This window comes from Podarcis raffonei, chromosome 9 (genome assembly GCF_027172205.1).
Source record: "Podarcis raffonei isolate rPodRaf1 chromosome 9, rPodRaf1.pri, whole genome shotgun sequence".
Lineage (NCBI taxonomy): Eukaryota > Metazoa > Chordata > Lepidosauria > Squamata > Lacertidae > Podarcis > Podarcis raffonei.
Window position 1 is genome coordinate 80550318 of NC_070610.1, and position 14171 is coordinate 80564488.

The 14171-nt window shown below is 56.8% G+C and overlaps 1 protein-coding gene across 2 annotated transcripts; it reads right to left on the bottom strand.

Moving 5' to 3' along the window:
- Positions 1-1232: 1232 nt before the first annotated feature.
- LOC128420597 (programmed cell death protein 4-like) lies at positions 1233-13097 on the bottom strand. Of its 2 annotated transcripts, XM_053402261.1 has the most exons (11): positions 13021-13097; positions 11169-11448; positions 10941-11038; positions 9917-10030; positions 7652-7873; positions 7454-7551; positions 5391-5505; positions 3577-3684; positions 3353-3463; positions 2545-2684; positions 1233-1955 (listed from the first exon to the last, which is right to left on the bottom strand). In XM_053402261.1, exons 1-11 carry the CDS (start codon positions 13090-13092, stop codon positions 1904-1906), a joined length of 1410 nt encoding a protein of 469 aa, XP_053258236.1. In that variant the 5' UTR covers positions 13093-13097; the 3' UTR covers positions 1233-1903. The 2 variants fall into 2 exon arrangements, with proteins under 2 accessions (XP_053258236.1, XP_053258235.1); XM_053402260.1 differs by lacking the exon at positions 13021-13097 and having other exon boundaries at positions 11169-11847.
- Between the last annotated feature and the right edge of the window lie 1074 nt (positions 13098-14171).

Genomic DNA, 14171 nt, shown 5'->3' on the forward strand with positions numbered 1-14171 from the left:
ATAAAAGCACACGCTCTACTCAGGTAAAAACACAGATTCCCGGACCATCTGCGGGCCAGATTGAGGTGATTGGGTCCGGCCCCCGGACCTTAGTTTGCCTACCCATGCGCTGACCACTACACCCCACTGCCTCCCATGAAGCCTCTCAGCCTTGCCCGCCTCACAGGGCTGTTGTGCAGATTAAAGGAGGAAAAGAGAAGAACCACATGCACCACTCTCAGCTCCTTGGGAGGGAAAACAAAAGGTGGGATATAATGCAACATAAAGGAAATTCTTCAGCTGCTGTGAGCTTCTCTGACCCTTTTGCCACCTGACACAGGACCACGTGAGAAGCAAGTCGCCCTTCTTGGTTCTCTGAAGATGCTGAAGCTCAGCTCTCCATGGGGCTGAGACCCTCCCTGCCCACAAATTATCTCACCAGAGTGGTGCATGCTCTGGTTATCTCCCGCTTGGACTACTGCATTGCGCTCTCCGTGGGGCTGCCTTTGAAGGAGACCCGGAAACTACAACTAATCCAGAATGCGGCAGCTAGACTGGCGACTGGGAGCGGCCACCGAGACCACATAACATCGGTCTTGAAAGATCTACATTGGCTCCCAGTACGTTTCCGAGCACAATTCAAAGTGTTGGTGCTGACCTTGAAAGCCCTAAACGGCCTCAAAGGCCCAGTATACCTGAAGGAGCGTCTCCACCCCCATTGTTCTGCCTGGACGCTGAGGTCCAGCTCCGAGGGCCTTCTGGCGGTTCCCTCCCTGCGAGAAGCCAAGTTACAGGGAACCAGGCAAAGGGCCTTCTCAGTGGTGGCGCCCGCCCTGTGGAACGCCCTCCCACCAGATGTCAAAGAGAACAACAACTATCAGACTTTTAGAAGACATCTGAAGGCAGCCCTATTTAGGGAAGCTTTTAATGTTTGATGTATTAGAGGATTTTAATATTTTTTTGGAAGCCGCCCAGAATGGCTGGAAAAACTCAGCCGGATGGGTGGGGTGCCCTCCTTGTGCCCTCCATCTTTCCCAACATTAGGGTCTTTTCCAGGGAGTCTTCTCTTATGAGGTGGCCAACAACAATAATACATATTATTATTATTATGTGGTTTTATGTGTTCTAGGGGGTTTCACACCTGTTGCAAATTGTGAGAGGGGACGCCTGTGCCCCTGCCAGGGCCATTTTGCCCCCAGGGGCCTTTTGTCCCTGCCCCCAACCAGTCGCAGGAAGAGACGGGCACAGCCAGCTCCTTTGGATACGTTTTTATTTTTAGATTTTCCACGTGCCACCCGTTTCCCCCACCGTGCAAGGACATCAGGCCCCTCCCCGCCTCTTCCCCCCACCTTATCTTCCAGCCGTGCTCACGAGATGCTGTTTTGTCTCTGCCCTCCCCAATACCCGAGACAGCTGCTTCCCCAGACCTTGAGATTTTTCTCCCCCCCCCCCCGCCTTAAGGAGCAAGGATAGGGCTCCCCCCCACGCAGAAATTAGGGGACTGCGGAGGGGGCTTTGGGGGAGGAATTTGTGCCCTTTTGGGATGCAGCAAGGGGCTAGACCTGTTGGAGGAAGCCTGGGTCCCTAGGGAGCCCTATAGGGCCAGGAATGCCAAGGTGGCCGCCATCCCCGCTGGACCAGGGCCCCAGGCTCCCCTCTGCTTCCTGAGATGCGTTTGGGGGGGCTGGAGGAGGGGGGCAAGACCCGGATGGGGTGCCCTGAGGGAGGGCAAGCTCCCTCGTTTGACCCCCTCGCCAGGCTGACCCGGATGTGGCGGCTAAAGCTCCCTTTCCTTCCCAGGCTGGTTCTGGTGGGGGGCGAGGGGTGTCTGGTGCAGCCTCCTGGCCTCTCCCTTGAAGCTGGCAGGCCCTGCTGGGCTGGGGGGGCATCGCAGGGGGCAGAGGCCAGGGCTGGAAGTGTCAAGCTAGGGCTTGATCTGGCCGCCGTCCCCCTCGCTGACAAAGCGCTTCCGGCCCCTAAGGAAAGAAGGAGAGAGTGAGTTGGGGGGGGAGAGAGTGACAACACAACACACACACACAACCACACACAAAGCCTTTTCATCTTCGCTGCCCCATTCCCAGGCCCCCCACCCCAAAACCCACTTGGCCACAACCAAGAGAAACTAGCTAGCTGCGATTCCGGGGGTTGGACTAGAGGACCTTTGGGGGTCCCCCCAACGCCACGATTCTCTTCTTCTGACCCTTGAAAGAAGAGCAAAGAGACAAGCGGGCTTTGGGACTGGAGAGACCTAGCAAACTGTTCCATCTCCGGTTCAGACGAACAAAGGACCCTCCCGGAAGTTGGGGCCGAAGGGAGGGGGCTCCAGCGCCCGTCAGACGCAAGGAGCGCATCAGGAAAGCCGGACGGATCAGGCCAGCGGCCCACCCAGTCCAGGCCCCTACTCCCACTGGTGCACGTTTGCCTGTGGGAAAGCGGCCCGCAGGATCCAAGCCCCTGAGGGCTGTTTTGAGAGAGAGGCCGCCAGACCAGCAAGCGTGGCGCTCTGGACCTCTGCTCTCTCCCCGCCTGAACCCCCGAGGGCAAGAAGGGCGGAGCCTGGCCTACCGCGCAGGGCAGGCGTCTCTCAGCTGCTTGGTGATGACGCCCTCCTCAAAGCAGAGGTCCACCAGCCGCTCCAGGATGCTGTGCGCCAGCGGGACGTCCAGGCTGATGTCTCCCAGCTCATCGTACACCCGCTGGAAGCCCTGGGGGGGAGGAAGCAGGAGGGGTCAGCGCGGGGGGGGGGCTGAGGGTTGACCCCCCCCCCAGAGCAGCACGGCTGCCTCCCTGCCAGACTGCATTAGCATTACACCTTACCAGTCTATACACACTTCATTTTTATTATTCTTTTTGGTCAATTATCAGGAGAAATTTTGACTTTCTCATTTCCTTAAACTTCAAGATTCAATCCAAATCTGTCAGGAGATCGGTGTTCTTACCGTACATTTGAAGATATTCTTTGAACGTTAGCCAATCTTTACTCAATTTCTAGTTAGAATTTCTTCTTCTTATTATTATTATTTATTATTATTATTACAGTCATACCTCACGTTACGTTTGCTTCAGGTTGCGTCCCGCAGCGACCCGGAAGTACCAGAAAGGGTTACTTCCGGGTTTCGCCGTTTCCGCAAAATGATGTCCCGCGCATGCGCAGAAGCATGACCTGCGCACACACCGAGATGCGGATTGCGTTCTGCTCATGTTGCAAACGGGCCTCTAGAACGGATCCCGTTCGCAACCAGAGGTACCACTTTATTATTTTTTTTCAATTGGTACAGCGCCCAATACCCGCAGATCTATAAAACCCCCATTCTCTGGCCCCCCTGGGCCTGCCTGGCAGAACTCTGGGCGGCAGCCCCACTGCGCCCCTCACCCGGTTCATCTGGTCCAGCGTCACCAGGCCCGTCTCCCACAGCACCTTCAGCAGCCGCACCATCATGGCCACGGCCGTGTCTCCCGTGGACTCCAGCACCATCACCACCGCCTGGGGAAGAAGGCCAGGAAAGGGCTCAGAGGGGAGCGGGCGAGGCCATGCCCAGCGGCCAAGAGGCGGGCACTGCCCGTCCCCACGCAGCCCCCAAGGATGCCCTGCGCTACCTCGTAGACGAGTTCGTGGTGGAAGTGAGGCACCTCCAGCTGGCGAAGGCAGCGCTCGGCCTCAGAGACTTCGCCCGAAAGGAGGTATTCGCGGAGCAAGAGGTTCATCTGGAAGAGCGGAGAGCGCGGTGAGAGACCAGCGAATGAAGCAGCGTAAAGACACATAAAGACTTTTAAAAAAGATTGGGAATCTTTTAGGATGTGTATACAGAAGCAATGCACTGAAATGAACTCACTGGCAAGATTTGAGTAATACACTTGCAATGGACAAAAATTTAAGAAGAGATTAAGAAGACAATGTTAATTTTAGCATATAAGGGATATAAAATTATAAGCAGAACAAACAAATATGTTACAAACCAGAAAAGGAAGTTGGGGGTTAACTGAAATTGTAAAATGTAATTTGAATTTTTGAATTTGTTAAAATTTGTTGGAAAATCTTAATAAAATAATAATAATAATAATAATAATAATAATAATAATAATAGCGGAGAGGGAGCACTGAGCCCCAGAACAGCTCAGGACAGCTCCCCGCCCCCCAGCCAAGCCTAGAAACAAAGGTTGCTATTGTGGGGCATTGACACCCCCCAGGTTCTGCAAGGAATTCTGCCGCCCCCCAAGAAGGAAACGCCTTGACGTTTTAATTTGGTTCCAGGCAGGACGCAGCACCTCTCCAGACCTTCACCAAGGCAAAATTCCAGCCCCCTATCTGCCAACACCCCCCCCCCAGCCGTGCACAACACCAACTGCTGCGTCTCCCCAGACAGTGTCTGGCAGAACTGGGGAGAGTTCAAGGCCAGGAGACGAAAGCTTCCTTTGCAAGCGTCGCTGCTCAGTGGGGCCGGTCCTGGAAAGGGCAGCCATGCAAAGTGGGGCCTACGGAAGGCGAGACTCGGCTCCGCAACTGGGGGGCTCAGAGGGGATGCATTCTGCCCTGAAATGGAGGCTTCTGACCCCAAGGCTGCTCCACCTTTGAGCCCCTGTAAGAATTGCACAGTGGTTCCTTGGTTTGCATGCGCCTTGGACTACAAAAACGTCAAACCCAGAAGTGCATGTCCCGCTTTGCAACCTGTATTTGGATGACAACCCATTGGGGTGGGGGGGACTATGAACAAATCATTTTCTGGAGGCCCCATTGGCGAAAGCGCGCCTTGGGTCACAACCTGTTTTGGCTTACAAATGGACCCCCGGAATGGATTATGGTTGTAAACCAGGCACCCCCCACCTTCGGCCCTCCAGATGTTTTGGACTACAATTCCCATCATCCCTGACCACCGGTCCTGTTAGCTGGGGATCATGGGAGTTGTAGGCCAAAACATCTGGAGGGCTGAGTTTGCCTATGCCTGTTATAGACCAACTAAGTTTGTTCTGGTATGAGCTTTTGTCTGTTTTCCTTATTGTCACCCTTGCTCTTATCCCTGCGTCGTTCTTATTCTGCATATTGATATTTCTATTCTGAAAGAATGTTTCTTTATATATTCTCTTACACAACTCCATTCTCTGTTTTTTGGTTTGATTTCCCTCTTATTGCAGTTAATTTTGCCATATTTAGGAATTCACAAAATTTGAGGGTACATATTCCCCTTTCCAATTTTTTGCAATCCATGCCCTGGCAGCTGCCGTTGCGTATAAGAATATATTTATCCTATTCTTGGGGATGGTCTTCTGGTTTCTTCTTAACTGATGTTTCAAATATCTTCTTTAATTCTTCGCATATAGTGTTCCAAAGCTGTTTTATGTTTCCACACCCCCACCAAATACGGTGCGTTTGAGCATTTTTCTCAAGCTGGCCGCAAACCATTTTGCCGCCTCACCTCCTTGATGAGATGCTTGACGGGCCTCTGTCCGCCCCCCACGCCCCAGACGTTGTCCAGGCGGTTGACGTCCCGCTTGATGCGCAAGAGGACGGCCGCGCGGTCCAGAGCAGCCCTGGAAATGGAGAATGGTTTTGTGGGGTTGGGAGAGACCCCCAAGAGCAACCTGGCCCCATGCGCTGCGGAGAAGGCGGCAGCCAGACATCAGGGAAGAGGGGCCAGTGGGGAGGGCGAGGGGGTCCAGGGGCGTCTTACCCATAGAGGCTGGTTGCGCGGGGCACCAGGGTGCCAAGTTTTGGGAAGAATGGACAAAATTTAACGATTATTTAGTTAAGTTGTTAAGTTAAACTAACTGGAAATAGCTTGCAGGCAACAGATTGGCTTAGGAATTTATATAAGTTAAGTGATGTTTAACATGTACAATTTTGAATTGAAAAGATATAAGGATATTAATGGACTAAGTTAAGTTTATAAGAATCAGGATTTGGAAAGCCGTTATAAGGATACGCATGGAAATTCACCAAGGGAAAGCAAGGAAGTCACTTAACAATGTTAATAAGTGTAATTCTAATAAGGTTATGATTTATGTTTGTTTGTTTGTGTTTTGTTTGTTTATAACCTTGTGAAAATTAATTTTAAAAATTTGGGGGGAAAAGTTTTGGAGGGTGCCAGGTGTAGGAGTGCAAATATCCAGAGTGTGGGGGTCAGGTGGGATTACTATGAGGAATTATAAAATAGGCATCAAGCCACTGTGTCCACTATGAAAGCATGGCGTTGACTGGGTTCGATTCATTGGCAATAATTTCTGATCAAATCCCACAAGCCTCTGCATTTCTGGCCATTTTCTACGCCTGACAGGCACGTATCAGCATTCTCAACACAGGTCAGTTACTGCATCAGGCATCCTGGGTCATAAAGATGATAGTTAGCTTTGATGTAGCTATTGTTAGTTTTGTTAATCTTAAGGGCTAGGAAGAGAGTTCATAAGGAGATGGTAAATCCTGCCTCTCCTGTTTAGGACCTCCTGAGTTTCCTAAAAGCATTCCTCTTTGCTTCTTCTTTTATTTGCTATGAATTACATATGCATGCTCAAGTAGGAAATTAGCTCTTTGTAGTTTTAACTTTTAACTTTGTCCCACGTGGGGGTTTTGAAATGCTCAGAGGAAATCTGATTGGTTCTTACAAACACTGTGTAAAAAGTTCTTTTGTGAATAAAACGACCTGGGCTGGAGGGTAGAGAGAGAGATTATTATACACCCTCCTCCCAGTCTTGCTGGTCCAGCCTCTGTGTGTATTCTTATTAATCAGAGTTCAATCCTTCCTTTGCTTTGGGAACGCCTCACCAGGGAAGAGTTGGAGGCTGGACCCGGCACCTCCTGGCACCAGCTCACCGCCCTCGCCCGCCTCTGCCATGCCAAAGCAGTGCCGCACCTGGAGCCTCTGTCTGCCGCGGCCACCGCGGCACGAAGCGGCCAGCTAAGCCGGGAGGCACCGCATCCAGACTCCGCCTCTTCCCCGCCGGAGGAGCCGCCCTCCAGCCACTGCCCGCCTCCTGCAGCAGCACCGTCCTCCCTAAAAAACTCTGGTGTGTGGCAGAAGGAGCTTTGCACCACAATGCCAGATATGCTTAAGACGGCCCTGAGTGTTGAGAATTCCGTTCCACCTTAAGGAAGAGACACGGGACTGTTGCGTGTCGCATGTCTGCTACACACACTAGCATCGCACGCTGGGAACTTCCGTTTGTGTTTAGTTTTCTGTTTTGCTTTGGACACGAAGGAGATCAGACGTGGTTCCTTTTGTCCTGATCTACGCTGAATAGAAACTGCTTGTAAATATGCTCACAGCCTCTCTGTTTGCGCACTTTTTTCTCTGCTGAATAGTGCACTCCGTCTTCTAAAGCCTGGGTCGCTGATTTATTCTGCGCCAAGGACCGGAGTTTGCCCGGCACACCAGCCTGCCAACTGCCCCCGTTTCCTTGGGTGCATGCCAACCCTGAGTGGGTCGCACCTGGGAGCGGGCGAGGGCCCCCACCCGCCCTCCCCCCGTGAGCCCGGCCCCCTCACCGAGCGTGCTCGCAGTCCACGCGCCCCTTGTAGCGCTCCAGGAAGTCCAGCGGCAGCGCATGGTCCGCCACGGCCCGCGCGATGAACTGGCCCAGCATCTGCAAAGACGGACACGGGGGGGTGGAGGGGTCACACGTCCGTCTGTCCCCCGTTCCCCCCAACCCAGCCCCCCCTCGCAGGGCTGGGCCTGCCCTCCACCTGCGGGGCCTCCGGGGTGTCCAGGATGAGGTCGGGAAGGTCGTTCAGCGTCCGGTCAAAGGCGGCCGCGATGTCCTCGGGGCTCATCACCTTCCCCACCAGGTCCGAGAGCAGGCGGGAGGTTAGCTCCCGGTGGCTGGCCTTGCCCTCCAGAGACAGCGCCACGGCCAGGGAGGGCACAGACGCCTTGTGCCCGCCCAGGTTCAGCTCGCGGAGCAGCTCCTGAAATAAGAAGAACAATAACTTTATTATTGGCACCCCACCCATTTCACTGGTGTCCCCTGGCAGCTCTGAGCGAGACGGGCAAGGAAGTTTTGAGGAGGCAGGATCTGTCCGCAGCCACACTGCCCTGGGGGCAGGAGATACGGCTGCATTTTAAATTGCATTTTAACCTGTAGTTTAAATTGGTTTTTTTCTTTTCTTCCCTCCCCCTCTCTTTCCCCCCTATTATGTTTTTACAGTGATTTTATTGGTGTTAGCTGCCCTGAGCCCGGCTCTGGCTGGGGAATAAATAAAATTTATTATTATTATTATTATTATTATTATGAGAGCCTGCTGGATCAGGCCAATGCCCCCCCCCAGCCTGGCATCCTTCTCTCCCAGTAGCCAACCAGATGCCCATTATGGGAACCCCACAAGCAGGATCTGAGCGCAAGAGCAACCTCTGCCCTCCTGCCGTCTCTGACAAGTGATATCCGGAAGCACGACTGCCTCCTTCCAGAGCAGAGCCATCCTAGCTAGCAGCCACCACGACTTGCTAGTCCTTGCTAGTCCATGGTGGAGCCCCCTGGGAGACGCCCTCGCTGCCCTTCCAGTGGGGTATACCTGAAGGAGCGTCTCCTCCCCCATCGTTCTGCCCGGACACGGAGGTCCAGCACTGAGGTCCTTCTGGCAGTTCCCTCATTGTGAGAAGCCAAGTTACAGGGAACCAGGCAGAGGGCCTTCTCGGTGGTGGCTCCCGCCCTGTGGAATGCCCTCCCACCAGATGTCAAAGAGAAGAACAACTACCAGACTTTTAGAAGACATCTGAAGGCAGCCCTCTTTAGGGAAGCTTTTAATGTTTGATGCATAACAGTATTTTAATATTTTGTTGGAAGCCGCCCAGAGTGGCTGGGGAACCCCAGCCAGATGGGCGGGGTATAAATAATAAGTTATTATTATATTATTCAGTGGGGCATTTGGGTGGGCAGGATAGGCTGGTGGCCCCCTTTGCAAATGGGACTCCCTTCTGCCCAGCACAGACAGGAACTTGCCAAGCTGCTCTTCTCACCCCCATAGAATCACAGAACTGTAGCTGGAAGGGGTCCCATAGGGCCATCTAGTCCAACCCCCTGTGGTGCAGAAATCACCCCAGCAACCTGTTTAAGAAATTCCAATGAATCACGGAATTGTCGGCTTGGAAGGGACGACATCCTCTCTGAACTTTGCTGGCACCTCAGCTTCAGGGCGAGGCGGAAGAGGGAGCCCAGCCTCTTGAGGACCATCGGGGACCCACTGGCCTTCGATATTGCAGTTCTCATTACTGCCAGCGGATTCCTCAACTCTGGAGGGTCTCGTCATTCTGTTTATTTCAAGAACCGACTGGCCCAGGAGAAGGGGAGCAGAGCCCCCGCCCTGGCCAGACTTCCCCAGCTGCCATGTCAATAAATAAATAAATAAATAAATAAATAAATAAATAAATAAAAATAATAATAATAATAATAATAATTTTATTTATACCTTGCCCTTCCCAGCCAGAGCTGGGCTCAGGGCGGCTAACACCAATAAAATCACAGTAAAAAAATATAATGCAATTTCAAATACAGCCTCATTTTAAAGTAGCCGATAAATCAAACAAAGGCCCCCCTGGCCTCCCAAATGCCCCCCTCCCTCCCGTCAGAGCTCAGATCCAGCGTCCGATTCTGAAAGAGGAAGAAGTGACCCTGTCCCTGGATACGTTCTTTCGCTTCGGAGGGAATGGCCTCTCCTTCGCAGGAGGTTTTTAAGCAGAGGTCGGAGGGCTGCCAGCCTGGGATTCTTTAGCTGCGACGCCTGCACTGCAAGGGGTGGGGCTGGATGAGTCCTGGAGGTCCCTGCCCAACTCTGCAATTCTGGGATTCCTCTTCCATGACATCCCTTCCTGCCCTCCCTCCCTCCCTCCCTTCCCCCCAGAGAGCCCACTCTGGCTTGCAGCAGAATTCCCCAGTGGCCCAGGGGGCAAACATCTGAGGGGGCCCCAATCCCGGCTGCCCCCCAGAATCCTGCTTCCGGCCCGGGAATACGCACCACCACCTCCAGAGTGTCTCCGTGCTCAAAGTATTCCTTCATCATGGGCTGCACGGCCTTCTCCAGCTCCTCCTCTTCCAGCTCGGGCACCACTGTGGCGTAGACCGTGTCCCCCTGGGGAGAGGCCAGGCGGCACAGAGGGAGGGGTCAGGCTAGCCAAGCCCCACAACCCCCTTGCCCAGGAGGACCCTGCCCCTTTCTCCAGCAGGGTCCTGTCGTGCACCAGAGAAGACCCCCGGAAAGGGGGCAGAGAGCCCAGCCGGAGCAACGTCAAGCCTTCTGGGACCGGCGGCCCACGAACCCCGCGGGGCATCGTCCCCAGAAGGTGTGGGCTGCCCCATTGCTGTGGGGATCATGGCGGGAGACCCCCCCAAGGGGCAGGGGGCTCCTCCAGTTAAAGGACCCTCGTTTCAGGTTTTCCTTTGCTTTGCCTGGGGCCAGGTGGGGAGCACCAGGGGCTCAAGAAGCTGGGGGAAATTGGTGGCTGGCTTGCCCTCTCCTCCTTGCCCCCGGCTCGGGTGCCAGGCCTGCACTGAAGGGAGGGCGCCTGTGCCCCCACCCAGGCCTGGGGGCTGCTGCCTTCCCTGCAGCACCCAGAATACCCCTGCCAATTGGCACCCCCTTCCCAGATCCGTTGCAACAGCTGCAGCTGGCATATGAAGGGAACCCCCCCCCGCATCCACCTTGGTCAGTATTGCCAACTCGGACTGGCAGCAATGGCTCTCCGGGATTCCAGATGGGGCTCTCTCCCAGCCATGCCTGCAGATCCCGATGGGAACTGAATCCAGGACCCTCGGGCATCTCTGTGCCCGCTGCCTGGCCATGGGGCTGGGGTCCTCCCCCATGCGTTTGACGATTCAAGTTCTATGCCGCCAAGGGGTCTCTATGCCCCCCTGCAGGCTGTGGGGCAGGAGGGACAAGGTCTCCCATGGCAATGGGGCATGTGGCTCCCCTCCTGGGGTGGGGAGAAAGGACATCTGCCTGGGAAGACCCCCCCAGGCCCCCCTCCTCTGGCCCAGGGTACCTGTGCCACTTCGTCGTAGTTGGGGTCCCGGGCGTCCGGCTCCTGGTAGCTGTAGACCACCCCGGGGGCCCCCCACACGCCCTTGCCCCCTGCGCCACCTAGACAGAGAGAGAGAGAGAGGTGGGCTGAGCGCTGTCCCCCAAACAACACCCCCCAAGACGGCTGCGGCCACTCCGGCCGTTGGCAGCGGGCACAAGGAGGCTGGGGGTGTGGGGTGGGGGTTGCTACCTTTCTTGGGCAGCCCCCGGCCTTTGCCCATGCGGGATTTGCGGTCGTGGCTTTTCCCCTTGGGGCTGCTGGGGTCGGGGAGGGGCTCCCCGCCTTCGGAGAGGGACTCGCGGTTGGAGTCGCGGGAGGACGTCCGGCGCAGGCGGCGCTTGGCCTTGGCCTTCAGCCGCGCCTCGTGCAGAGCCTTCTCCTGCAGGGTCCACGCCCGGGGCTCCTCGTCGCCCCCGTCCATCAGCTCCCCCGCCAGGTCCTCGTCCTCATAGTCCGCCTGGTCTGCCCCCTGCAGGCGGGGCGGGGGGGGGGGAGAAGGCAGGCTGAGAACCACAGGGGAGCCTTGCCGCGGCAGGATCAGGCCCAAGGGGGCCCAGCCTCCTGGTACCCGGCCAGGTGCCCTAGAGGCAAGGAGCCCCCCCCCAAGAATGCCCAAAGGGGATTTGGGTCTGTGCCAAAAGCTCCTCCCCTGACCCACGCTGCCCCCCAAGTCCAGGCGCTCCTGCAGCCACTGCTCAAAGCCACGTCCGGCAGTTACAACGCCACCTGCCCCAGAGACATTCGCTGGCATTAGAAATAAGTTCCTGGGGCTGAGCCTGGTTTCAAGGGGTCCTGGGCCCCCCACATCCATCCAAAAGCCCCAGGGCAGGACGTCTCTTTGCACCCCAGCCATGCCCAGGGCTGCCTCCTGCTCAGAGGTGAATGCATGTCAATTAATTGTGATTTTATCTAAACTGTGTTACTTTTGTTGTTAGCCGCTCTGAGCCCGGCTTCGGCTGGGGAGGGTGGGATATAAATATATTATTATTATTATTATTATTATTATTATTGGGCCCCGACTGTCCAAAGGGAGGGATCAGCCAGAGATGGGGAGGGGCGCACGTGCATGGCACCTCCGCCAGACTTTGCAGCACCAGCTCAAGGGGGTCTCCTTTGCTGAGCCCACCTTGGGGCGCCCATCTCTGAATTACTCAGCTTTTTTGCTCCCCTGCTCCCACTTTTGTTTATTATCTTTGCTGTCGTTCTTACTAATTGCATTGCTATCCCGCCTTTCCCCCAGGAGCCCAAGGGGGCCTCGCGCTTCTCCTCCTTTTCCCCTCCCCACAACCGGGCTGGCACCCAGCGAGCTTCCTGTCCCGGGGGGGGGGGATTGGGGCCCAGCTCTTTCCAGTAAAGTCCGCCTTGATGCCCTTTCCCCAGGCGGCGGTGGGATCCCCCCCCGGGCCCCGACGGGCGGACGCGGGTCTCGCCCCCCCCCCTCTGCCCGGGGAACTGCGCCAGGGCGAAGGCAGGGCGAGCCCGGGCAGAGAAGCCTCCCGAGGCCGCCAGGGGCGAGGCAGCTGGCACCGCGGCGCGCAGCCCCCGACGGGCAGCGGCGAGGCCAGCCTGGCCCCCGACGGCTGTCAAGGATCACGGAGACCCCCGGCGCCGGGGGGGGGGCGCCTGGGCACCGGGGGTCCTTTGGGCTCGCAGGAGGGGGCGCCCCGTCGCCCGCCCGTCCCCCCCGACACGTGTCTGGCCCCACCACCCCTGGCGCAGGGACGCTCCAGAGCGGCGTCGGGGGGCGCGTCTGGGCACCGGGGGTCCTTTGGGCTCGCAGGAAGATGTGCCCCCCCCGACTCGTGTCCCGCCCCCTCGACACGCGTCCCGCCCCCCACCCCTGGCGCAGGGTCCCTCCGGAGCGGCGTCGGGGGGCGCGTCTGGGCACCTGGGATCCTTTGGGCTCGCAGGAGGGGGCGCCCCGTCGACACGCGTCCCGTCCCCCCGACTCGTGTCCCTCCCCCTCGACACGCGTCCCGCCCCCCACCCCTGGCGCAGGGACCCTCCGGAGCGGCGGCGTCGGGGGGGGCGCGCTACTTGCCAGCAGGGAGGGGGCGCGGTCGGCCCGCAGGAGCTGTGCCGAGCCGGCCGCGAGGGCCGAGGCGGCGGACATGGGGGCGAGCGGAGGAAGGAGGCGGCAGCCGGCCCGGAGTGCGGCCCCGTCGAGCAGCCCGTCGGCGCGGCGTGGCGTTGCGGGGGCTCCTGGCGGGCTGGCTCGGCGCGGCTGCGGAGGAGGAAGTGAGCGGGGCGGACGGGGCCGGGCCTGATGGGACTCGTAGTCCCGCTCGCCCCGCCCCGGAGGCGGGCAAGGCGGAGGCGGCGCCGGGAAGGGAGCCGGGGCTGGACGGCAGGGGCGCCGAGGACCGCGAAAGGCGAGCTTGGCAGGTGACTCTCTCAATGGGGCGCGAATGGAGCCTCCAGGCTTAGAGGCAGCGGACCTTTCAATGTCAGGGGCAGCAGGAAAAGGCTGCCATAATAATAATAATAATAATATTAATAATACCACCCCAGGCATCCCGGCAGCTTCCAACAAAATATTAAAATACAGTAATGCATCAAACATTGAAAGCTTCCCTAAAGAGGGCTGCCTTCGGATGTCTTCTAAAAGTCTGGTAGTTATTTTTCTCTTTGACATCTGGTGGAAGGGCGTTCCATAGAGCGGGTGCCACCACCGAGAAGGCCCTCTGCCTGGTTCCCTGTAACTTGGCTTCTCACAGGGAGGGAACTGCCAGAAGGCCCTCGGCGCTGGACCTCAGTGTCTGGCCTGAATGATGGGGATGGAGACGCTCCTTCAGGTCTACAGGGCCGAGGCCGTTTAGGGCTTTCAAGGTCAGCACCAACACTTTGAATTGTGCTCGGAAATGTACTGGGAGCCAATGTAGGTCTTTCAAGACTGGTGTTATGTGGTCTCTGCGGCTGCTCCCAGTCGCCAGTCTAGCTGCCGCATTCTGGATTAATTGTAGTTTCCGGGTCACCTTCAAAGGTAGCCCCACATAGAGCACATTGCAGTAGAGAGCATGCACCACTCTGGCGAGACAGTCTGTGGGCAGGGAGGGTCTCATCCTGCGTACCAGATGGAGCTGGTAAACAGCTGCCTTGGACACAGAATTAGCCTGTGCCTCCATGGACAGCTGCGAGTCCAAAATGACCCCCAGGCTGCGCACCTGGTCCTTCAGGGGCAGTTACCCCATT